General features: G+C 58.0%; 1 protein-coding gene across 1 annotated transcript; it reads right to left on the reverse strand.

Moving 5' to 3' along the window:
* Positions 1 to 10,043: 10,043 nt before the first annotated feature.
* On the reverse strand, positions 10,044 to 22,616 carry FAM78A (family with sequence similarity 78 member A). Its single transcript, XM_040225410.1, has 2 exons — positions 21,688 to 22,616; positions 10,044 to 11,139 (listed from the first exon to the last, which is right to left on the reverse strand). The coding sequence occupies exons 1-2, from the start codon at positions 22,008 to 22,010 to the stop codon at positions 10,611 to 10,613; spliced, it is 852 nt and encodes a 283-aa protein (XP_040081344.1). The 5' UTR covers positions 22,011 to 22,616; the 3' UTR covers positions 10,044 to 10,610.
* Between the last annotated feature and the right edge of the window lie 3,166 nt (positions 22,617 to 25,782).

Genomic DNA, 25,782 nt, shown 5'->3' on the forward strand with positions numbered 1-25,782 from the left:
CTTGGTTGCCAGGCCCTGCCTGTGTGGCGGCTGCCAGCCCCTGTCACCAAGTCCAGGTCACAGGCTGCGGTATCCCAAGGGGGCGGGGGTTCTGGTGTTGGTGCTGGCTCACTAGTGGGCAGAACCAGACTCTGAAGTGGGTGGTCCTGGGGCCAGGGTTCCTGGAGGTACTGGCACCCCTGCTGGTGGGCGGGACTGATCCCTGAAAGGGCTGGACGAAGGTTCTAGGTGCCCCAAAGCCGGTGCTGGCCCACCAGTGAGTGGGGCTGGGTCCCAAGGTGGCTTGCTGAGGGCTCCAAGGTGTCCCAGAGGTGGTGTGGGCCTGCTGGTGGCGGGGGAGGCCAGGCTTGGAGGGGCGGGCTGCAGGCTGCAGTGGTCTTGGGGCTGGTAAAGACTGACCGTGGGTACGATCAGGGCCCAGGAGATCCCAGGGCTAGTGCAGGCTACTGGTGGATAGACCCTGGTCCTGGGGTCTCTGGCTGCAGGGCCCAGGGGTCCCAGAGCTTATATCAGCCCACCGCTGAGTGGGGCCCAATCCCAGGGCAGCTGACTGAGGGGCCCAAGGTGTCTCAGCGCTGGTGGTGGCCTGCCCGGTGGGGAGGGCTGAGGCCTGACCCCTTTCAAATGACAGCCTGTACCCTGGGTCTCCGTGTGTGGGAATCCTGTGTGCACCCTTTAGGAGCAGAGTCTCCATTTCCCAGAGTCTTCTGGGCCTCCCGAATGTACGACGCCCTGCTGGCCTTCAAGGACAGAGGTTCTGGGGGCTCCTCTTCCCATGGCAGAACCCAGGGCTGTGGAGCCTGCTGTGGAACTCAGACCCCCTCACTCCTCGGGGGAATCCCTGCAGCTGCAATAGTTTTCTCATTTGCAGGTCACCCACCCAGGGGTATGTGTCCTTCCTACACCCCAACTCTGTCTCTCCTTCCCACCGCATCCCAGGGCTGGTGCCAGGCTGCCAGTAGGTAGACTGGGTCCTAGTGCAGCAAGTTGCAGGACTGTAGTGGTCTTGGGACTGGGGTTGGGCCTCCCACTGGTGGGCAGGCCAGGGCCCAGGGTTTCCTGAGCTGAGTACTTGCCCACTTGTCTGTGAGGCTGGTCCCCAGGCTAGATCTGGCTGGCTTATGGGCAGAGCCAGGGCCTCAGGGACTCTGGGATTGGCTCCTGCCCACTGCTGGGTGGAGCCTGGTCTTGGAATCCCTGGCTGCTAGGCCCCTACGAGTTCTGAGTCTAGTGCCTGTCCCTTGAGCCCATCCCTTGAGCCGGTCCACCCTGGTGGACAGGGCCTTGTCCAGGAACACTGTAGGCTTGAGGATTTTTTTTTCTTACTGTGTTTATCTCACTGCACCAGATCTTAGTTGCAGCACTCAGGATATCTTCAGTTGCAGCAGGTGGGATCTCGTGTCTCGACTCGGGATTGAACCCAGGTCCCCTGCATGGGGAGCGTGGGGTCTCAGCTACTGGACCACTGGGGAGGTCCCGGCTCGGGAAATCTTAAGGCAGCCTGCCCGCTGGTAGGGGGAGCTTTGTCCCCACGTGGCTCGCCGCTTGGCCTGAGATGTCCCCGGCCTAGCGCCGACAGGCTGGCGGGCAGGGACAGGTCCTGGCGCTAATGACCTCGGGGAAGGTTCCAAAATGGCACTCGCCAGTGCCAATGTCCACGCGGTAGAAGCAGCCCCTGGATCTGCAGCCAGCACCTGTGTCCCCAGGGTGTGCTCCGGTCGCCTCCTGCCTCTATGGGAGGCTCTCCAAGGTCAGCAGGTGGTCTGATCCGGGCTCATTTCAAATGACTGCCTCTGCCCTGGGTTTCCATGTGTGTGAATCCTGTGTGCGCCCTTTAGGAGCAAAGCCTCCATTTCCCAGAGTCCTCTGGGCTTCCCGAATGCACAATGCCCTTCTGGCCTTCGAGGACAGAGGTTCTGGGGGCTCCTCTTCCCATTGCAAACCCCAGGGCTGTGGAGCCTGCTGTGGAACTCAGACCCCCTCACTTCTCAGGGGAACCTCTGCCATTACAATTATTTTCTCATTTGGAGGTCACCCCCCCAGGGGTACGTGTCTTTCCTACTACACCCCAACTCTGTCTCTCCTTCCCACCTCATCGTGATTCTCTCCTTGTATCTTCAGCTGTAGGTCCTTTCGGGTAGATTCTGGTCCCTCTGCTGAATGGTTGTCCTGGGATTTTCAGTGTTTCCCTTGTAGGAGGGGCTTCCCTGGTGAGTCAGTCAGTAAGGAAGCCGCCTGCAATGCAGGAGACCCGGGTTCGATCCCTGGGTCAGGAAGATCCCCTGGAGAAGGAAATGGCAAGCCACTCCAGGATTCTTCATGCCTGGAGAATTCCATGGACAGAGGAGCCACAGAGAGTCGGACACGACCTGGCAACTAAGCACTACCACCTGGTAGGAGATGAGCTCAGGGTCTCTCTACTCTGCCATCTTGGACCAGAATTTCGTTAAGCAACCATGTTTATCCCCATTCTCCGTACCCAGGCCTATATATCCTGCTCAAGGTCGTGTGGCCCCGCTGAGCTCACCGTGACCCTCTCTGCCTCAGTGGCCAGGATGGAACAGGAGCTGCTGCCATCTGCAGAGACCCGAGAGCTCCTCCCGACACGGAGGGGGTCCGGCACGCGGCCTCCACCACTGTCCTTCCCGGAATCATCTCTGGGTTGTTCCCAAGTGATGGCACCTTCCGGAGAGCTGCTGCCGCCACTGCACAATTAACCCCAGGCATAGCCGAGCACCCCCTGTCCTCTCTGCTCCTAAAGTAACGAGCGCTTCTTCCCCAGGCTCGGCTTCGGCCACCGTCTCTCCGAAGGGCTCCTCACCATCCCAGCCCGGGGGGCTCTCCCAGCTCCGACTCTCCAGGCAGTGCTGCTTCCCCACCCCACTCTCACGAGGCTCAGACTCTTCGGTTCATCCTCCAGGTCTCCCTGACAAAGCCTGCTCCTCTGGGAAGACTTGCCCACCCCTTGCTCATCCTTGGGGCTGTGGGCTCCAGGCTGCTGCCTCTCAGGCACAGAACAAACGACCTCATACATGGGAGATGACCAAAAGTTCATTTGTCGGGACCACCCTGGGCTCCAGTAGCTAAGACTCCATGTTCCCAATGCAGGGGTCCCAGGTTCGGTTCCTGGTCCGGGAACTAGATCCCGCAGGCCACAACTAACAATTCACATGCTGCAACTAAATAAGACTTTGCAGGCTGAAACGAAGATCAAAGATCCTGCATGCTGCAATTAAGACCCAATATAGCTAAATAAGTGGGCTTCCCCGGAGGCTCAGGTGGTAAAGAATCTGCCTGCCAATTCAGGAGACATGGTTTGATCCCTGGGTTGGAAAGATCCCCTAGAGGAGAAAATGGCAACCCACTCTGTATTCATGACTGGGAAATCCCATGGACAAAGGAGCCTGGTGGGCTGCAGTCCAGGGAGTCAGTTGCAAAGAATCGGACTTCACTAAGTAACTGAGGACACACACAGCCAAATAGATAAGTAAATAAATGTTTTCTAAGTGTGTTTCTTAAAAAGAGAGTGCTGGTGTGTGCTATAGGACGGGGAACCTGAAAACACATTCAATGAGGAAGCTAGGCAGAAAAGGCCACCTTTCACAGGATTCCATCCACACAAAATGTCCAGAATAGGGGCATCTATAGAGACAGAAAACGGATGAGTGATTGCCAGGGCTGGGTTGTTTGGGAGGGCGTGGGCAGGCGATAGTTAATGGGTGCAGGGTTTCCTTTTGACATGAAAATATCCCCGAATTCACTGGTGATGGGTTCAAAACTCTGTAAAGATACCAAAAACCATACAATTGGACACCTTAGTATGTGAACTGTATTTCAATAAAGCTATGGAAAAAAAAGGTTAAGACACCCGTCTGGAAGACCAGCGAGCCCTCAGTGTATATTTGTGGAGGACGTGTGTGTGCTGAGTCACTCAGTTGTGTCCAACTCTTTCGTGACCCCATGGAATGTAGACCGCCAGGCGCTTCTGTCCATGGGATTTCCCAGGCAAGAATACTGGAGTGGGTTGCCAATTCCTCCTCCAGGGGACCTTCCGGGTCCAGGGATCAAGCCCGCATCTCCTGCGATGCAGGTGGGTTTTTTACCACTGAGTCATCAGGAAAGCCTCTATTTGTTGAGGATGCTGAGTCCTAAATAACCAGCTCCTGTCATCTGGATGTTGTCGAGACTTTTAGCCACATTTAAAGAAGGAATCTCTGGTCTCTCATGTAAACCAGGGTCCAGGGTAATCCTCCTCAGGCAGCCCCCTCTGCACATTTAACATTGAGAACCACCCTCAGGGGAGGGCGGGAGAGTAGGGGGTGCATGTCCCAGCTTGCAGGTTAGGAGACGGGCATGGGCGAGCAGCCCGACCTCTCTCAGCGAGACAAGTGACAGCCAGGAATAGCGCAAGCCGTCTAACTGCGTCCCGCCTGCTGTAAACACCCAGCCGCGCCACCCTTCATCTGTCTGATTTTAAAAAGGACCATAAAATACGAACCAGGGCAGCGGCCCTGAAACCTGAATTGGGCTCAAGCTGATGGAGAATTTCGGTGTTTCCCAGTCTGCAGGGCCATGTGGGGAGGCCTGGCAGCTTGGAGCTGGGCTGGCTTCTGCCAGGACGTCCTCCACAAATATACACTGAGGGCTCGCCTGGTCACAGGCACAGAGGCTGAGCTCATGGCAAAGATGTACTTTTTTTTTTTTGTATTGGATAATTTCTGTCTTCCAGCGCCAGAGGGGCTGCTGCTGACGCCTACTAAGCCTCATACTTGGGGACCTTGTGTGCCAGTTAATGAAGGAACAATTAAGGGCAGTGTGGTAGAATTGGGGTGTGGTGGAAAATGGGGGGTGGGGGTAGCCCAAAAAGCCAAGTCAAAAGACAGCTGTTTAGCTGCAGCAGCTGAGCCCCTGTGCTGCAACTCCTGAAGCCTGCGCCCGAGAGCCTGCGCCCGAGAGCCTGTGCCCTGTAACCAGGGAGGCCGCCGCTGGGAGAAGCCACGCACCGCAACTAGAAAGTGGCCCCCACCCTCTGCAGCCACAAAGACCCAGTGCAACCAAAAATAAAGAAGTAAATAAATAAATCATTAAAAAAAAAAAAAAAAAAGACAGCTGTTTGAAAGCAGCCCAGCTCTGGGCCTTCCCAGCTGAGGGACCTTCAGCAAGGCCCTCAACCCTTTTGGAGAGTCAGTTTCCTTGTCCACAAAAGAAGAAGAACACCATTGATGATGTATAGGGGCAGGAAGGGGCTTCCCAGGTGGTTCAGCAGTAAAGAATCTGCCTGCCAATTCAGGAGACACGGATTCCATCCTTGGGTGGGGAAGGTCCCCTGGAGAAGGCATGGCAAGCCACTGCAGTACTCTTGCCTGGAGAATCCTATGGACAGGGGAGTCTGGTGGTCTCACAGAGTCGAACACGACTTGGCGACCAGACAGCGACAGGGATGGGAAGGGGTGGTGGCAGACCAAGCATTCGCTTTTTAGATGCCCATCTTGGTGGGATTTCATTCTACTGATTCGGATGGATCCTCGGTGGACAGTGTGTGCTCACTACGGTCCATACCTATGACATTTTCCTTAATGGAGGGCCCAGATCCCAACCAGGAGAGAAACAGTCTCCTTGGGGCCATTCAGGCAGGATAGATAAGGACCAAGAGACCACTCAAGCCCAAGGGGAGAGCGAGTACGTGAGCCATTAGAAATGTCCAGGGGCCTGAGAGCATCACCAGCCTCTGGCTTTCTGCAGTCAACAAAAAGCTGTCTCCCTCTTGGACCCAAATGGGGTTTTCTCTAGGCCTCAGCTGAGCCACAAGGGAAACCCTGGTGGCTCAGATGGTAGAGAGTCTGCTTGCAACGTGGGAGAACTGGGTTCGATCCTTGGGTCGGGAAGATTCCCTGGAGAAGACAATGGCAACCCACTCCAGTACTCTTGCCTGCAGAGTCCCATGGATGGAGGAGCCTGGTAGGCTAAAGTCCATGGGGTCGCAAAAAGTCAGACACAACTGAACGACTTCTCTTCCTTTTTTCCATGCCTCAGGGCCCAAACTAGAGGGACTCTGTCCGGAACAGAGGCTGGGCTGTACCCAGAAGTGGCATTAGAAGGGGGAGGCAGGCTGGGTGTCAGGGGCTGGCGCACCTGCTCCTCCCTGGTGTCTTGGGGGAGGTGGGCCTGGCCCGGTCCAGACAGCCAGCTCCTCACACCCTGGCTCCTGGGGGGTGGGACGCTGCAACAGCCGGTGGGAGCCTGGTGTGTGTCTCACCCCAGTCTGGGGGTTCTAAATTTAACCTGCTATCACCCTGAGAGGCCAGAGGCTTCCACCGAGTGACAAAATGCCACTTGGAATCCAGTATGCTCGCTCATAAGCGCTGCCCCTGCACAATCCCTTCCCAAATGTTGCCCCCAAACGCAGGCAGCCCTCTGAGCATCCTCACCTGTCAGCATGAAGATTTGAATGTCCGAGCAACTGAGGACCCTAATGGGGTCCAGCCTGGCTTCCTCTTGCCGTGAGCCAGGGCCGCACCCCACTGTCTGTTGATACGTGCACACACATACATTCACACACGTCCAAGCACACACACACACACACGCCACGGTCTCATGGGCAGAGCGCAGGAGCTGACTCTGGTCTCATGGGCAGAGCGCAGGAGCTGACTCTGAGGTCGAAAGCCAAACCACGACAGCGAACTGCACCACCCATAAGCCATCTGGGTGGAGGGCGGCCAGGTCTATTATACAATTTCCTGCTCTGGTGTTTCAGACCCCGGAGACAGGATGCAGAGTGCCGTTGGGATGCTGCAATGCGAGAAGCCCAGAAGACACCAAACCAGCGACCGCAGTGAATGGGGCCCCAGGATCTCTGCAGCCCACTGACCGGGCGGCCCCTCCCAGGCCGGGGCCCAGCGGGCTCACTGTGGGCCCAGGCTCACCGTGGGCCAGGGCCCGGACAGCTGACCACACAGGGACTTCCTGTTGGGGGAGGAAGGCATTTCCTGCCTGGGGAACCCAGGATGGACTGGGCCACAAGCAGGGGGGCCTTCTTATTGTTTTCTTTGTTTCTGTTTTAATTTCTGGCCACCCAGCGCGGCCAGCAGGACTTTAGTTCCCTGACCAGAGATCAAACCTGCGGCCCGTGCAGTGGAAGGGCAGTGTCCCAACCACTGGACCGCCAGGGAAGTCCCTTGGCAGGGCCTTGTTATTAATAGGTGCCATTATTGGGCACCAAATGTGTGCCCCACAGTTACGCACTGTGGTTGAGAGCACACAGCAGAAGGTTTGGGGTGGGGTTCAAACTCTGGCTCTGCTTCTCCCCAGATGCATGGTCTTGGGCAGCTTATCCACTTGCATACTCCCTCAGTTTCCCCATCTGTGAAATGAGGACCAAGATAACACCTGAGGTGTAGAGTTAACACCCAGAACCCAAGTGGAATGGGGTGTTCAACAATGACCTTGAGTCCATGGCCCATGGGTAGAGCCCACACCCACTCCAGGACCTCTGGGCTGTCCCAGCTCCCATCCTTCCATAGAAAGTTCCGATAGAAGATGGTATTTAGGATCAGTGCTGGCCCCACACAGCCCCTTTCAGCAGCTGCAAGTGTGGGCAGGGTGCAGGGCCCTGTCCTTGGTTGACCTTGACTTAGCAGCTGTTTCTCCACATGAAGATGGGTTTGCAACTCTGTGGGTAAGGACCCAGTCCACACACCAACCCTCCTGTCACACACTTTGTACTGTTTGCCAGAAAACCAAGCTGCCCCCAAGTCCTAGCTCCATATCCAGTCTCCTGCCCCAAGCCGGGGGCGCTGTGGGTGAGGAACCAAGGTCCCCAGGCTGTGGACCGCAGAAGATGCGTCGGCAAAGTGACCTGCCTCCTCCTGGGTTCTCGTCCCAGGCCCTTAGCACCAGAACCCCCAGGCTCCAGCCATATAGCCACCCCCAAATACATTCACGCCCGAGGCTGGAAATACAGAGCCATCAACACCATCCCACCCCCTTGCCAATGAACCCACCGCTTCAGAAACATCCAGATCCTAGCCAGGCCTACTTTAAAATTCCATTTTATTTCTCTTTGTATTTGTTGCTGTTGTTTTAAAAAGGTTCACGGTACATTTTTTTTTTAAGAGTCTTGTGCCTCCTGGTAAGTGCACTGCTTTGCTTTCACAGTACTCTCCACGACCGCGGATGGCCCTTATTGCTAAAGGAGTGTGTCCACGCCCGGGAGTGGGGACACCGGAAGGATTAGGGCGGGGAGCCCAGCTGAGAGCCTGGGTCTGTGCTCCTGACTCGAGAGACTGAGGGACCAGGCCCAGGCTAAGTCGAGCATCCTTAGCCGGACCTCCAGCCTCCCCAGGGTCTTCCCAGCCCTGTCTTTAGAAAGGCCAGGAGGGGTAGAGAGAAAGGGGCGAGGGGTAGAAGATTCGGGTTGGGGGTGAGCCAGGCAGCAAGCTGACTGGGAGCCCAGGCATGCGGTAGGCATGGAGGCAGGGTGGAGGCAGCCGGAGCAGTGATGGCCTCCAAGAGGGCCCTGCTCCCTCTCAGGGGGAGTGGGCCCGGGAGACTCTGCCCCGGAACAGCTCAGGACCACCCCTCCCCCAGTCAGAACTCCTCAGCGAGGGCCCAGCCCAGAAGCAGCGCTGTGGTTCCTGACCCCTCGCCCAGAGCCCTCTCTCCTTTTTAGTGCAAGAAAGACCTGAGTGCAGAGAAGGGCCTAGCCGCCTAGAGGCCAGGTCCTGTCCCCAGCAGCCGGACTTCGCCACCCCGGTGCCTCCACAGCTTGTCCCCAGAGCAGGGGGCCTCGTATCCCCCTCACTGGAGGCTGTGGCCTCTCTGGGTGGCAGGCCTCCCTCTAAACACACCAAGGAAAGCTGGCTGTTCCCCCCCCGACCCTCCAACCCTGGGGCCTGACAGGGGTCCCCAAGCACCAGGTAGGCCACCAGCCACACCAAGTTCTCCCCCGTCCAGTGGTTCCAGGAGAGCTGCTCGCCTCCCATTGGCAGCGGGCTCAGGAGATGGCTGGACAGTAAAGCACCCCTTGAATAAATGCAGTATCCCACGGATGAAGGAGCAGGAGGACTCAGTGACCCATGCCTCCCACACACTGGGGCTCCTCCAAGTGGCTCATCTGTAGCAGAAATGCCTTATTTCCCTCATCTGACAGTTTTCTGTGCTTGATTACAGTCCGTTAGAATGAAGGACCCAGGTGACGTCGCTGTGGGTCTGGCAAGCCTGGAGGAAGGGGGCTTCAGCTGGGTGTCCCCTCAGCTCCTGCAAGCAGCAGACGTTGCTAATAAAAAAGCTTGGCGTCACTCAGGACCAGGTCCTGGGGCTCCAGAGGGCCCAGGCCCACTTCCATCCCTCAGCTGCCGGGGCCCTCGTTCCCTTCTGTGAGGACAGGCAGCAGGGGCGGTGGGGGGGGGGGGGTCTGCCTTCTGCCTTCCCAGACCCAGGAATGCCCATCTGTGGGTGCCCCCACCTCCAGCACTGCAGTGCCCAGAGCCTGTCTGCAGCCCTCCCCCAGAGTACCTGGGAGAGGCGTCCCCTGAGAAGATGCTGCAGGGAGGTGCAGGCCCTCTTATCTCTGAACTACAGCTGGGTAGGGTGGCTGGCCCCCTCCAGGCATTGGGGACCAGTGTGGATGGAAACAGAAAAGCTGAGATGTGCCTACAGACCCATCCAAGGACCAAGATGCGGGAAATTCCCCAGGTTCTTACCTGCAACTCACAGGACCCGCCCTCTCTCCTCCTAGCCCCACCCAAGGCCAAGTTCTGGCTACAGAGGAGAGAGGTGAGACGCCCCTGGCTCAGAGCTCAGAGCCCTCTGTGCAGGCAGGGGGTCGGGGATGGGGTTCTACCTGGGGCAGAGAGAAGGGACTTTGGGGGCAGAATCGGTCTGTGGTTTCGGCTCAGCTAAAAGGAAAGAATGGGCAGCTGGTTTTAGATCTACCTGGGCATCCCCGACCACCTGGGCAATACCCAGGAGAAGGGGCTTGGGGGAGTCTCTCCCTTTTCCCCATCCCCTCCTCCCTCGCCTCTGGCGGAAGATACAAAGTCCAGTAGAAAAGAGATCCTGCTTTCTTTGTTCCGGGTTTTGTTTTTGTTTTTTCCTTTAAAATCAGCTTAAGGCAAAAGTTTGGCAAAGCAAGTCTACATAAGGCCGCGTGACGGAGGATAGGGTAGGGGCGCGGGGGGCGGGGGGGGGGGTGTCTTTCCCCTGGAGGGGCCCGCCGCACCCACCAGGCTCATCACCAGCCTCTCCTCAGACCCTGAACCTCGTAAAGAGGCATTAAAAAAAAAAAAGAACAGAAAAAGCAGTTGTTTCAGGGTGTCTGTTGCAAATGAATGAACTTGCGAGGAGAGGAAAGGAGACCCAGGGTGACACTGAGGGTGCATGTTGGGGGGTCGGTCCCGCCTGGGTCTCCCCACTCCCCCAGGAAAGCAGGTTCCAGAAGGGCGGGGGCGGGGCGGGGTGGGGAGGGGCCATCCCAGGGGCATTCGCACAGTGAGATCCGCCCCGCCGGAGAAGGTAGAAAGGTTGTATTTTGCTGAATGACCAGAGTCCGTGTGGGGGGTCGCTTGAGCGGTGTCCTCATCCGGGTGTCGCCCCGCGGGCGCCCCCAGCCGCTACCGGTGCTTGGGCGGGATCACCACCAGCGGCGGCCCAAACTTGGGCCGCCACATGAGGACCTGAGCGTCGTTGGCGTTGGGCTTGACCAGGGCGCTGGGCGGGATGGGCTCGTTCCTGCTCAGGATTTTGGGCTGGTCCTGGGCGATGGGCTCCCGGAGCCGGGCGCGCTGGCCCAGGGGCCGGGCGGGGTTCACCTCGATGCTTAGCCGCATGCGCCAGCGCAGAGTCTGCAGGATGATCATGTCGTCGGTCGAGGTGTTGGTGGCCACCAGCCACGTGATGAAGCTCTGGTCCCGGTAGATGTTGGTCAGTTTGGCCACGTTGCTCTCGCTGACGGGCACGGCCCACGTGACGCTGGGGTAGAAGTTATCGTTCATGCTGATGATGAACTTGGAGTTTCTCTTGGTGGGGCCCACAATGGTGCAGGTCTCTGTGGTGTTGCCGTACCACGGGTAGTTCACCCCGTCCGAGTCGCTGATGGCCTCAATCTTGCCTTCCTGGAGGTCTGGGAGCTCCCAGCTGGACCTGAGGATGGGAAGGCAGTTTACATCACCAGCCAGCCAGCCAGCCACAGGCTGGTCTGCATCCCTTTGTCCTGGCGGCTCACCTCTGGAGGGGGGGTGTGCAGCAGCGGGTTGTGGGGGGTGGGCCAACAAAACAGACAACCCAGCATCAGGTTGGGGAATCGGGGCTCCCCTAGACCTGGCACCCCTGCCAAAAGCCACATCCTGTTCTCTTGCATCATCTCAGATTGGTCTCCCCGCCACCGGAAACCACTCTAGACAGAGGCTGGACTTTGGGAAGCTCTGGCTGCCCCTAGCCTCAAGGGGATGTGTCCCAGGGAGGGGCCTGGGGGCAGCGCACAGTAATGGGGAACCCACCCCAGGTCCTGGTGGCTGGTGGATCAGCTGCATGCAGCCCTGTGATTTCAGTGAGGGCAGAGGCCGCTGACTGCGAGAGGCTGGGGGTCGAGGGGCCTCTCCTGGACACAGCACATCAGGGCACCCTGCATGGAGAGCAGGGAGCAGGGAGTTTCTTTCTCTTGCTTTAGGGGCTGACAGGAAGCTTCAGGGCCCAGTGGCTGTGAGGTCGGTACTTCCAAGGGTGATTCCAGTCCCTCCACTGACCAGCACGTGACCTACGGCAAATGCCTGCGCTCCCTGAGCTTCGTTGTTAGCACCCGGGCCAGAGACACAGGAAACAGTGCCCAGAGCCCTTGCTCAGACTGTCCCCTCCCCTCCATGTCTCCTCCACCACGTGTGGGTCTGGGCTCCCTGGCCCCCTGCCCAGCATGGCCAGCATCATAGGTAGTACCCCCTTCTTTCTGCTCATGCCAGCCTAGAAGAAGAAGCAAAGTATGGCCTGAATTGCTCCCACCCACCCAGTCAGCCCGTCTTTGGAGCAGCAGAACCAAGAAAACCTAACCAGACCATCTCAAAACACCACACTCAGTCCCTGCCTCCGGGCCGGCTATACAATCAGTGCCTCCTGGTCTTGCTGCAGGTACCGGGGAGCCTGCAGTTGCAGCTTCAGGCCCAGCTGAGTACCAGCTGTACTTGGGTCAGCCCGTCTTGCTTTCAGGGGGCTAAGTCTTCCTGGGGTGGAAGAAGGTGGCTGAGCTGTCTGTGGAGTTCAGACTCAGGAAACTTACTGGACTTGCTCAAAGTCTCAGCCACCCTCTCACTGGTGTGCCACCCTGAGCCAAGTCCCTATACCCCCTGGGCCCCAGACTCATCACGTTGTCCCACCTGGGGTCACGGGAGGATTCAGGCAGGAACGTGCCAGCCCAGGGCAGGGCACAGGACAAAGGCCAGTGACTGGTGTCTGCTGGCTCCTGCCGCCATGGCTATTGCTATAATAGCTCTCAGACAGAAGAGGACACTGGCCTGTCCCAAGTCACTCTGAGGACACGTGTGGCTGGACAGCAGCATCCAGGGAACCCACCCCTGAGAGACTCATCAACAATCACCTCCACCCCACTAGGCAGATAAAGTAAGGAAAGCTGCGGGTGGGGGTCTTTTTCCTCAGGTAATTCCGCTGAGCAGTGAGACCTGGGCACCCGCCACACCAAAGCTCAGGATGCTTTGCCCCCAGAATTCTGCATACCTGTGTACACTAGCAGTTCTCTCCAGAATATATATTACAAAATGCATTTTTATTCACGGCAGCACTGTTCACAATAGCCCAAATGTGGAAGCAACCCAAGTGTCCATCACTGGACGATGGATAAAAGTGGTCTGTCCATTACAATGGAATATTATTCACCCTTAAAAAGGAAATTCTGACACATGCTACAACATGGATGAACCCTGAAGACATTATGCGAAGTGAAACAAGTCAGACAAAAGGACAAACACTGTATGATTCCACATATATGAGGCCCCTCGAGGACTCAAACTCACAGAAACAGAAAGCAGGATGTGGTTGCCGGGGGCTGGGGGAGGGGCACGGGCAGCCAGGGTCCCACGGGTGCAATCTCAGTTGGGGAAGATGAACAATTTCTGGAAATAGATGCACAACAGTGTGGATGTCTTTAATACCCTTGAACTTAAAAATGGTTAAGATGATAAATTTTATGTATATCTTTGTTGTTTTGTTTAGACACTCAGTCGTGTCTGATTCTTTGTGATCCCATGGACTGCAGCCTGCCAGGCTCCTCTGTCCATGGGAATTTCCAGGCAAGAATACTGGAGTGGGTTGCCATTTCCCCCTCCAGGGGATCTTCCCACAGGGATCAAAGCTGAGTCTCCTGCATCGGCGGGCAGATTCTTTACCACTGACCCACCAGGGAAGCCCATGTATGCTGCCGCTGCCGCTGCTAAGTCGCTTCAGTCGTGTCCGACTCTGTGCGACCCCATAGACGGCAGCCCACCAGGCTCTGCTGTCCTTGGGAGTCTCCAGGCAAGAACAATGGAGTGCGTTGCCATTTCCTTCTCCAATGCATGAAAGTGAAAAGTGAAAGTGAAGTTGCTCAGTCGTGTCCGACTCTTAGCGACCCCATAGACTGCAGCCTACCAGGCTCCTCCATCCATGGGATTTTCCAGGCAAGAGTAACTGGAGTGGGGTGCCATTGTATAACTTAACATAATTAAAAATGCATTCCTGAGATGCATCATTTAATGTTAGCAGTTAGAAAATGTGGTCACTACTGGAGGGATAATTAGGAATGTGATTTTGCTAATTTTTCTGTTTGTTTCATTAAAAAGGTCAGAAATTAGCGTTAACACCTGTCTTGTGGGCCATCTCCAGCCCGGGGCCCTGAGCTCATCAGACTCCAAGGGAGGAGGTCACAGTTGTGAACCTGGAGATTCAGCTGTCCCAGGGGAATGGCTGCCATGGACCAGAGAAGGGGGTCAGGGTCCCTGTCCTGAATTTCTCAGAAGCCCGTGTCCCACCTGCCTCCAGCCTCCTAGAAGGCACCCACTCTACCTTCTCACGGTGTTTCACTCTTAAAAATTGTTTGTTTTTTTTTTAAGGCAGAAAGCCATCTCGCCAAAGGCCCCCTTTCACTTCCTAAGAGCTGGCTTGTTTGGGGGAGTGGGGCTTGGTACCCACATGCCCCCCCAACTGTGTCTCAGCCTCTGACCCCAAAGCTTCAGGTTCCCTTTCCCCTACCAGCCCCCACAAATGCCCAGGTGCTGGCTCAGTCACAGACGGGTGACGGTCCCCGTGAGCGAGCAGACAGCCCTGTCTCACGTGGCGTATTACTCAGAACCAGGGCCAAGGGCGTCTGTTTTCACATCATCACAGACCAGCTGAGCTAGCTGTGGTCCCCTTGGGCCAGTCTCCACGTCAAGGCGGTACGAGGGGGCGTGGGTGAGGGGGCATGGGTAAGGGCACAGTAGCTGGCAGTACGAAGGGGCGTGGGTAAGGGCACAGTAGCTGACGGAGGCGGGCCAGCCCAGGGCCAGTATCCCCCTGGCTACAAGCTCTGGTCAAGTCACAGATGCCAGCTCCACACCGGTCCACCGTGGTAATCACACCCACCTTCCAAGTTTTTGTGATGATTAAACCTGTCGACACGTACCACCTGGTACGCGATAAACAGCAAAACGTGGAAACTCCCGGAGAACATCTGAGGGAGGCGTGCCTCTCACACTAATGGATTTGCCGGCCCCGATGTGACCTGAGGCCTTCTGACCTCATTTATGTTTCCAGATTATCTGGGCTCTGAAAGGAATGATTCTACACAGTTCCCGCCTCAAAGACTTCCTGTTTGTCCTGCAGGGACCTTGGGCTTCGAGGCAGACCCTCGATTTTCCGCTCCCTGAACACCCTGAGCCTTCTGGTTTGCAAGTTGCAGACAGTACAGCTATAGGTGTCACCGAAAGGTCTGGGCAAGGCTCTCGGGTCCACACGGACACCCAGGCACCACCAGATCTAGGTGGAGGAGGGGGATTTGTGAACACAAGCAGCCGCCCATTTCTGCCCTAGCGCCTCGTGTCCAGGCCCCGGGGCAGTCCTATCAGGCCTCCCACAGGCGAGCAGGGGACATGGTCTCCCCTGTGTCCTCTCCCCTTTGCTCGCCGGCCGACACTGGTCTTCAGGGCGACAGTGGCCACAGGATGTGTGGCACCAGCGCGAAGTGAAAAAGTTCAAAAGTTAAGAACTGCCACGTGGTGACCATGGAGCCTGGCACCAGGCCGGGGGCCCTTCAGAGCACAGGACCCCGCCGTGCCCACGCCCAGGAAACTGGCCCGCTTCCCGTCACTCTCCCGCCCTCATTCCGGAGGTGTGGGAAAGCAGAGGACGGCAGGCAAGTCCAGGCTTCCAGCCGGACCGCAGATGCTTTCTGGGGCCCGCTGGCAGCACACCTGAGCCAGACTCCTGAGTTCCCCTCAAACCCCGCTCCTTCTGCAGCGCCATCCAAAGCCACTCAACAATCGTCTGCAGGGACCCCCCACGGGCGCTGGCCACCCCATCATGGTGACCCGGTCATCGGCGATGTCGGGGGCCCTGCACTCTCTGGATGCCCGAACCCATCCCTGACTCCCCCTTTCTCACCTCCAGACTGCCCCCGGTACCCCCCCGCCTCGTCCCTGGCCACGACCCTTCACCTCTCCCAGGTCTCCTCCTGTCCTCTGCCAAGCTCTCCTCCCTGAAACACAAGTGGTCTTTAAAAACACAAAACGGATGGCACGCTTCCTTCCTCCAACCCCTTTAAATCTGCCGTGACCCTCCTCTCCACGGCCCTAAAAGTCAGATGCAGGCGAAGCTGAGGGCCCCCAGGTGCGTGCCTGCACGTGTGCACACACAGTCTGCAGCGTGCAGACGCTCCGAGCAGTGTGACTGACGGGGAGTGAGTCTGAAGGGGTTACAAAAGGCCTTCCCTGCAGGCCAGAGAAGGGGTTGAGGCTGTGCCAAAGGGTGCCCACAGAGGCTGGGGAGAGTCACCCTATGACTCAGGGCCCCAGGCCCAGCCACCAGCCCGAAGTTGGCTCTGCTCAAAGGCCTGTGGGTAGACAGGGAAGGAAACCAGAGGTGCCCAGAGGCCAAAGGTATGACTCTCCTGTGGCCTCTGTTTCCTCCCACCTCACTGCTCCCTCTTGCCCAGGCCACAGTCCCAGGGCCTGCCACGTGGCAGAAAGCGCCCGATAGCACCTGTTTTAGTTTTCAGTTTCAAAAGCTGAGCTTTTGTTTTGTTTTTAAAAAGCAAGCCACAGAGAAGTACCTAAAGTGAGAAACGCAAGTCCTGCCTGCCGGGCCGCCCCCTTCCTCGACGAGGTTACTCACCACATCCCACTCTGGTGAACATCCTGAAGCTTTCTCCCCGCACATACCCAGTTTATGCTCAGTTTTTAGTGACAGAATCTTGATTTGAGCCCCTCCTCGTCCTATGTAGCAGCCTCGCCATACTTGGCCCTGGAGACAGGACACTGGGGGTGTTCGTGGCTCTTTGCCTCGATGGCTGGGGCTGGAGTTTCTGCCCGCAAAACTGGTCCTTTCTGCCCCGCTCCTTCCATTCATGTATTCATTGACTCATTTGTTCAGTAGACTTTTTTATGTGCTTACTACCTGCCAGGCACCAGGCCAGGGGCTCAGTTTCTGTTAAGAAACTGCTAGAACTACTAGGTTGGCCAAAAAGTTCATTCAGGCATTTCCACACCACGAAAAACCCAAATGACAGTGCCAGAGTTGAAGGTCCCATGTACTTGTAATTCTGAAAGCTCATCTTCCAGAAGCTGCCCACATTGTACCCCCTGCACCAGGCATTACTGACCCTTTCCATTTTTAACCCAGATCCTATCAGCGGAAAAAAAAAAAAAGCATCTCCCTGTTTCATTTGCCACTCCCCTGATCATGGCGGCGGCCGGTGTCTCACCGCATGGCCCGGGAGATGCCAGCCTCTGTTTCCCGCCCTCAGAAGGCGAGGGTAGGCATGATCGCCAGGCAGGGGGCGGTCCAGGGCAGTTCTTTTGGGGCCGGGCAGTACCCCCGCCCCCAACTTCCTCCCACCCCAAAGCCTGGAAACGAGGACTTCCCTCTCCAGCCTCCACCAGGGACCCACAGATGGGGGAGGCCGCCTTCCGGGTGCAGAGAGGAAGTACTGTCCCCAATTGTTCTGCCCGGCCCCCCGGGCAGGCCCGGGCTGCAGGAAGAGGCCACGTGGTCACCAGGCCATGCCTCCTAACCCGGCCCCAGACCTGCTGGAGCAGAGCAAGCCTTCTCAGACAAGTGGCCTCGGGTCTCAGCGGCCCCGGCCTCAGCATCAGTGAGGACTTCTTGGAGTCCCTGGGAGACCAGAGAGAGACCGGGGAGCCAGGCAGAAGCCCCTCCACCCCTGCCCGGCCCTTTCCCACTGGCCTCATCATCCTGTGACAGCTCAAGTCATCGCAGGTCCGGCTGCAAAAACCCTGAGAGGTCTCGTCGCCAGAGACTCCCATGCTCTAGGTAGGCATGGGAAACCCAACCCAAAAGAAGAGCAACGACTCTAACACAGCAATTTGTGCTGATTCCTGGCCAGGCGCTGTGTAATTGATGATGAATGAATGCTAGTTATGGTAGGGATAGCAACTATGCAACCAGTGTTTTGTATACAGGCACTGTGCTGAATCTTCATCAGGCACTATCTCATTTAGTCCCTCAACAACCCCATTTCACAGATGGGAACAGTGAGGCTCATAAAGGCTGGGAACCTGGCCCAAGCTTGCTGTACCTGTGAATGGTGGAGCTGGGGGGCCACATCCTGCTGGACAAGAGCATGGGCAGGTGGCACTGTCCATCCAGAGAGACCCCCACGTCTTGAGCTGTTCTCCTCCCCGCACCCCAAGCCTGCCCTTTGGCAAAACCTGGAGCCAGAGCTGGCCTTGACTTTGACTTTGGCCGTGGGCCAGATTCCCTGGGGGCTCCAGCGGGAGGGCAAATTAGGGATAACGTGAAGCGTCCCACACACAAGGGAGAAATTGGGACTTGTCACTTGGAAGATTGTGCCAGCTGACAGGTGGCGGCTGAGGATTGCGGAGGACGGGACTGTGGAGGCAGTCGTCTCCAACAGTTTTTTTTTGGGGGGGGGTAGCTTTTAAAGCAATGTGGGCTGAACCCCAAACGATATAGAATCCTCTCAAGCTGGCACAAGAAACTCACCATTTTCTAGCTCTTGTCTTTAAGCTGGGGCATTACTGGGGTTTGGCGTGTGGCATTGTTCCACTGCAAACATTTCCAACCCACAATGTCATTCAAAAGGGTTCTCCTGGATTAGAGATTAATTTCAAGCAGGGATAATGTTTGGGGGTATTACGGGTTTTGGTTAAGTATTTGGAATTAATATTTTCAAGAACAGAAACCCTAACCTAACGTTTGCCACCTGGCCACCCGCTCCCCGGGCCTTTAAAGCCCAGGGGGGCTTCATTTTAAGGCTTCAAATTGCCTGGGTCTAGCCCAGCAGTTCTCAATCAGGGGTGACTTTTTACCCCTCCTGGGGACATCGGGCAGTGTCTGGAGACATTTTTGGCTGTTAGGATTGGGGGAGGGAGGCTATTGGCATCGAGTGGGTAGAGATGAGGGACACTGCTCAATCTCCTGCACTGCACAGGACAGCCCCAGTCCCAGCAAAGTTAAGGGACAGCTCCGGGCAGCCTGAGGCCACCGGTCACCCCACCTCTCACCACCCTTGACTTTCCTTCACATCATGGGGCTTAAAAAAGTGAAGAAGCCTCATTATCACAGGAGGTTTGGGATAGGGAAGTCTTTTCATCCCATCAAAATGCTTCCATCTGGGACTTCCCTGGCAGTCCAGTGGTTAAGACTCTGAGCTTCCAATATAAGGGACGTGGGTTCAATCCCTGGTTGGGGAACGAAGATCCCATATGCTGTGTAGCAAAAAAAAAAAAAAAAAAGCTTCCATTGGCATTCAAGCAGGCACAGCTGTCCAGGCTTTTTCTGGAGGCCAGAGCCTCCCCACCGGCCAGAGGAACCATGCTACTTGATAATTCAGTTTCTTAATACAGTTTTGTTGATTAATAATCAAGCAGTTTCCAACTGTGCATTTCAGCCACAGGGCAGTCACCTACAGCTGTCCTCTTCTCGAATCCTCCCAGCAGCCTACGGGCACTTCTAATTCCCCATCCACAGATGGCAAAGCCTAACCTCCAAGAGGCAACTTGCCAAGGCCCCAGAGCCAGCACTGGGGTCATCCTGACCCCAGAGACTGAACTCATTAATGCCCAGTCCCTCCTGCCCCTCCAGGGAGCCTCCAACTCTGTTCTTTCTCTGGGGCTGGTCCCATCTCCACCGGGACCTCAGTGGACCCTGGAGAAGGAGGTCCATGGGACACAGGGGTCCCTGCGCTGAGGCGTGTTCCAAGAAGGGGCGAGAACAAAAGGAAACACATACAGAACAAGGAAAACGGCCTTCAACCACTTGAAAAATCACGCGTGACTTACACTGTTAACTGTTAAATTCTTAAGGCAGGGAATAGGCTCTGTGTGAAAGAGGAAGACCTGGGCCAGGGAGAAAATTCAGCACAAGGAGTAATTTACATCTGTCTGAATTCAGCCAGGATTCTTTTTACAGGTCCCGTCACCCACTCCCTGTCTGACAGGAGGATCATCACAGTAACAACAGTGTTACAGACAACAGTCACCTGCAGTAAGTATTTGCTGTGGGCTTGGCGCAGGGCCGACAGCTTGACCAATGTCATCTCCCGTAATTCAATAAGCCCATGCTGCAAGGCCTATGAATGGCCTGGATGTGCAGATGAGGAAACTGAGGGTCAGAGTGGCTAAGGTCACACCCTGGAAAGTGACAGAGCCTGGACTGGCGCCCAGGTCTGCTTGACTGCAGTCTAGGTGTGCACTGGGTTCCTTTAACCAGGAACCAAGGACTGGCACAGACAGAGAAAGGTCAGCTCAGGTCTCCCGATGCAGGCCTGCCTCCAGCCGTAGTGCCTGAACAGACCTGGAGCCACATCTATGCTCCAGGTAGCCCAAGGCCTTGAAGCTTCCTCACAGGTGGGGAAACCGAGGCTCTGGGCCAGGCCTGCTCCCTCCCCACCACATAGCAAAACTCAGTCCCTTTAACCCTCCCCAACTTTCCTCTTCCTGGCGCTCACAGGAGGAGGACGGAACTTTCCAAGTTCAGAAGGACCCTCTGACTTCCCTATTCTTTCTCGGGAAGAAAACAAGCTTAGCCTAAAAGCCTAGAAAAACCTTTGTGTCTTGCCAGTTGTCCCAGATGCCCTGCAAAGCCTGAGAATGTTTGGGCTTAAGACTTCTTAGGGAAGGTCCACACCAAGTAACTAAGAAGCATATTTCCCTTCTTGGGATGGAAAGTCAGTACCATCTCCCACCCCCCCCCCCCCACCGCCCAAAACCCCGCCTGGTTTAATAACCACTTGGAGAGTCAGACCTGGAGCATAGCTGTCAGGTAGACAGAGGAGAGCTGAGGAGTGTCCAGATACGGCCCGCGTGCCTCTCGGGGTGGCCACGGTTACAACTAGTTTTCAGTTTTTCCATGACCCTCCTGTTGCCCTTGTAACATGAGAGTCACAGGTGGAGAAGCCACAAGATTTGCCGTCCCCCTCCATCCTCTCTAATTTTAGGTGGCCCCGGGGGTTCTTAAATCAGTTTCAAGTCTGAGGGCAAGTCTGCTACAGGACAGGGGAGGTATGGTGCAGGGTTGGATCCCGAGAGAGATGCTGTGGGTGAGCATCCATGCCCACTCCCAGGGTCTAGTTGGGGGCTGCCTGCCTTCAGAAGCCTCCTCGTGCTCAGAAACAGCTATTGTCATCGCCCTGTCTCAGGCACCCCTTCAAGTTAAGTCACTTCCCTCTCTGTCTACCACTGCTCTTTGCACACTCAGGGTGACCATCTCTAAGGTCAGGGCACCTGCCAGGATCCTAAGAGGCCACACCAAAAGCTACATTATCCTGGGGACATTCTAGAGACCAGGCTGGAGAGAAGAGGCCTGTGGGTTCCTCTCAGCTGTTAGGGGCCCCCTGAAGTCCTCTGCACACTGACAATGGAGGTCCACAGAAAGCGGCCCTCTGCCTCCGGAGACAGAGAACACTGCACTGCGATGCAAACTGCGTGTCTAAAACCCTCTCCAACAAAACTCCGTCCTGCGCAGAGCAGAGCATCCCCCCAGGTCTTGATGTGCCTCCGAAAATGCCGGGGGACAAGATCAGGCCCAACACAGAGCCGTGCACGCTAACGCTGGAGGCTGTGGAGGCCCGTCTCTCCTTCCCTGAGTGCCCGCTACGACCACGTGGCTGGTGGAGGCCTGAGCCGGGCCAAGCCCCGGCCCCTCCAGTGACCCGGGACAGCACACCTGCTTTGCCAAAGAGGCGCCCGGTGGAGTGTCCCTCTGCTTCCTGGGCATCTTGTGGGGAGGGAGATGGGAACCCTGGGGGGGCCAAGGGACAGTGGAAGGGAAGGTCCTAGAGCCGTGCCCCCGATCTGAATCAACAGCCAAGCCCTCTAGGTCGCCTGGCCAAGGAGGACTCAGAGAGCACTTCCGCGTCTGCCTTATGCTTCCCTCTGGCCCTGGAGAGACCCCTCTCCAGCCCCCCCGCCTTCCCCCGCCCCGCCCCGCCAGCGGCCCCCTCCCCGAAGCTTGCTCTTGAGCAGTACTCACATGCCCTGCTCCCCATACTGGTTGTAGAACTCCATGTGGCTGCACGCCTGAATCCAGCCGACTATCCAGGTCTCCTTCTTGGGGATGGGCGGCATGACCACCTGGGCTGAGGCACGGAAGTGGGGTGTCCGGTAGCGGAGCACCACGCTGGAGGACTCATCGATGCTGGTGGGAATGGGGTCGATAGAGGCCTTCACATCGATCACCGTGATGCCTTCCCGGAAGACTCTGGCTTTGCCTCCAATGCTCTGAATGCAGCCCATGGCACACAGGACCACTCTGATCTCCAGGGAGGACCAGCAGTCCCAGGGGAAGCTGGGCATTGACAGGATGGAGGCCGCCGGACCCAGTGCAGACAGTAGTACAGTTCTTCAATCTCAAATCCCAAGACCGATATCCATAGGATAGAAGATTCACTGAGTCCAGGGGGTTCACATGTCACTACCGCGGGGCCACTTTATAAATAAGGATTTTGCTGCATTTCAAGGGCCCTGGGTTCTCTCTTCTTCTGCGAGCAGTGAACAAAAATCACCGATATTCTTTGGGTTAAAAAAAACAAAGTTTGGAGGTTAATGGATAAGCATGTTGTTCAGACATCCAGCCCTTCCCGTGCCTCACACGCGGGGAACGCAGCTCCGAGACGCTCCCTGAAGTCTTCGGGCGAAGAAGGCAAACGCCGGCAGACACATAAATAAGGAAGGCTGCGTCCCCTGCGCGGTGCCGCCACCCCGGCTGCCAGAGACCGACTTCCTGCCCTTCTGCCTTCCGCACGCGCTCGGGCACACGCACCCGGCCGCTCGCCCGGCCCGGTCGAATCAATGGGAGAGCAGTTTCTGTTCAGTCGGCCGAGGTCCGGGGGCCCTCGGGGGCTTCCAGGAGGGAGAGCGCCCGGCGCGGGCCGCCCGCGGGGTCCCCGTCGGCGCCCACTCGCGGGCGCGGGCCGACGCCCCCACGCGGGCGCGCTGCCTCCCCTTGCCGCTGTCACTGTCGCCGCCCGCCGCCGCCGCCGCCGTGCGGGGGCCCCCGGGGCTGCGCTCGGTTCGCCGCCTGGTTCGCCGCGGCCGCCGAGGACCTGGAGGGGGAGGTGGAAGGGACTGGGCGTCAAGGCCCGCCTCAAAGTTGAGCCGAACTTTGCTGCGGGGGACGCGCGGGGCGCGCGGGCTGCGGAGCTGACCGTGCACCTCTGGGCGGTCTCCCCGGAGGCGGCGGCCACCCCCCAACACCCGCCCGCCCCGTCAGTGGCGGCCGCACGACCGCGCGCACCAGCGAATAATCGCCTCCCGTGACATCTCCGCTGACACCTCGCCGCCCGGAGGCGGGGTCGGGGAGGGGGAGGCCACCGCCTGGCACTGCAGTGGGCCTCGTGGACTTTTGGGTCCTGGCACTGCCCCCACCTCCTCGCCGCCGGCGCCCCTTCTTGGTCAGACTCCCTCCGGGCCCTCCCCACCATGGGGCGCGCAGGGCCACCCTGCAGGCCGGTCAGGTGGTAAGCACGCCCCTTCCCGAGCCGGGGCTCCCCGGGCTCCCGAAGGGCGCAGAGCCCCTGCCTCGCCGCTTTTATCCCCCTCTAGCCAGCCCCGAGTGGACAGCCAGCCCCGAGTGGACCCCCATCCCCGCGCGTCCGGCGCGCTCGCCGCCGCCGGGGAACTTTGGCGCGCACGCCCCCACCCGGGCGGCGCCGCCGACTCACCTGCCCCTCGGGCCGCTCCGCGTGCCCCGGCTGCCGCCCTCCGGACGCCCCCGACCCCACTACGGGTAAGTCCTGGGGGCGCCCCCACCCCCTTTCTCGGGGAAGTGTCCTTTAGCTCTACAGGGGTTTGGGGGCCGGCGTGGACGGCCCCCCGGCCCCCAAGTCCTCTTAGCTCGGGGCTGCCCGGCGGGTGGGGGTCGGGGGTCGGGGGTGGCCGGGGGCGGAGGGGTGAGGCTCGGGGCTCTCTCGCCCCCACCCCGCTCGCCTGCTTTATTTTATGATCATCGTGAGCGTGCTGTCGCCGCTCAGCCCCGCCGCCGCGCCGCAGCCGCCTGGCGCGCCCCGCGCTGCCTCGCTCTGCTGCAGCATCGGAAAGGCAACCAGGTCAAACTTTGCAGAAACTCAGCCCCTGCGCCGGCCTGGCCCCGCGTCCGCCCGCAGCCGCCGGCCGGGAGCGCAGCGCACGCAGGGACCGCCGCCCGCTCGCCGGCCCCGCGGGGGTGCAGGTCTGCAGGCGGCGGCGGCGGCGGCGGGCGGGCGAGCGGGCGCCGCCTCCTCCTTGCCGCCCGCCCCGCTCTCCACCCTCGCTCCCCGCACACAGCCCGCCTCCCCCCTGGTGATCCTCTCCCCCCACCCCTCGCCCCCCTCTCGCTCCCTCGCTGTCTCTGCAGCTGCTGGGGGAGCCGAGCCTCTCCTTGCAGAAACGACATTTCCTTTTTGGCTAGCTCCGGGAATTCTGGGTAGTGTAGTTCGGCTTCTGTCTCCGGTCCAGGTGGGCTGCTCCTCGTGCCCTTTGAACTCAGCCGGCTTTCCCCCCATCAGGGCAGGCGGAGAGGTGGCAGGTGGGCGTCGCCCTGGCCTGGCTGGTTGGAGACAGTGCGGGACTCTGGGGGAGGCCTCCACGGCTGGAGGTTGGGGGTGAGGGGAGAAGGGATAAAGGTCCCTGTGTTGTTCTCTGTGCTGGGCCTCTAGGCACCCCGACAGGTGGTCAGGGCCTGTTGGGCCCCAGCTGTGATCAACGCTGGACAAGCCTAGTCATTTCATTTACCGTCAACCAGCGCCCCCATGGGAGGCTTATCGTGTGTATTTCACAGAGCACAGGGAATCCAAAGCTGGGAGATTTCCAAGACTTGCTGGCCAGTCCCACCCAGGTGGGTGTCCCAGCTGAGACCAGGAGGTCTACGTGCAGAAGAGGTCCTAGAGGTGTTTGACCCTGGACAGGGGGGAGCGCTGTTAACCTCTCTAAGCATCTTGGAACCAGGACCCACCCCCGGCAACCCCCACCTTGGAACTGCCACCAGGGAAAGGGGGAATGGCCAGGCGGCTTGTAACATCAGAAAACCTGGTAGCCGCACTAGAGCCATGCCCTTCTCCCGTGATTCCGCCCACCTCCAGGCACAGGGCAAGTGGTTCCAGCCAGAGCATCCTGACAGCCTGTGAGGGCAGGATTTGGAGGAGCGGAGGGTTCCCACCACTCTCAGGTCCTCTTTGAGGGGTGATAAGCCAGCCAAATGATCCATCTCATACCAGCAACCGGCTCGGGCCACAGGCAGGAAATGGCCACTGCGTCGTGCCCAGCTGCACCCCTGCCCTTGTCCGGATGACTGCCATGGGCCCTGAGCCTATTGAGGGGTCATCCCTTTCCAGATCAGCTAGTAAGTGGTTTATTCCCGGCCCTGCTGACTGAGACCAAGGTGTGGTGGCCCTTGGGATCTGCCTACTGCCAGGAGGGAGGAACCTCACAGGGCTCTGAGGGACCCCGTGTAAATTTCCACCTCCAGGAAGAAGCTTTTCCCGGCCTCAACCCACAGTGTCCTTTCCCTGCTGTGAACTCATGGCCTCCACAAAACATCCTGCCCTTCTTGGATTGCACTTCAGCCTTCACCCACTTCAGCCGGTGGGTGAATTATTATGCTGTTCACTTTACATAGAGATATTACTTTGGGGGTGTCCATCTCATCTGCCCACACCATCAGCCCCAGAGCTTGGAATACTGGAGTGGATAGCCAGTCCCTTTCTCCAGGGGATCTTCCCGACCCAGGGAAGGAACCTGGGTCTCCTGCATTGCAGGCGGATTCTTTACCAGCTGAGCCACAGGGGAAGCCTGCACTTCTTGCTCATCCGACATGAAAGAACAGAAGTCAGAACCCTAAAGTGCCTACTAAGCAGCCAGGCCCCCGGAGATGATTTCCAAGAGTTGAATGTCTGCGATGCCTCTTAGAAGTGACGTTACACCCTGTAGTTCGGGCTTGGTTGGCCTGGGTCCATGATGATGACAATAAGGTGACCACCACGTGTCCATATGCATGCGTGCTAAGTCACTTCAGTCATGTCCAACACTTTGCAGCCCTCTGGACTGTAGCCCGCCAGGCTCCTCTGTCCATGGGATTCTTCTGGCAAGGATA

This window comes from Oryx dammah, unplaced genomic scaffold (assembly GCF_014754425.2).
Source record: "Oryx dammah isolate SB20612 unplaced genomic scaffold, SCBI_Odam_1.1 HiC_scaffold_25, whole genome shotgun sequence".
NCBI lineage: Eukaryota > Metazoa > Chordata > Mammalia > Artiodactyla > Bovidae > Oryx > Oryx dammah.

Excerpts from the sequence above, each read along its gene's own strand:
- FAM78A (XM_040225410.1), bottom strand. The coding sequence starts at position 22,010 with ATGCCCAGCTTCCCCTGGGACTGCTGGTCCTCCCTGGAGATCAGAGTG. Across the intron at positions 11,140-21,687 it reads CAGTATGGGGAGCAGGGCAT|GTCCAGCTGGGAGCTCCCAG; the intron begins GTGAGTACTGCT and ends TCCCATCCTCAG.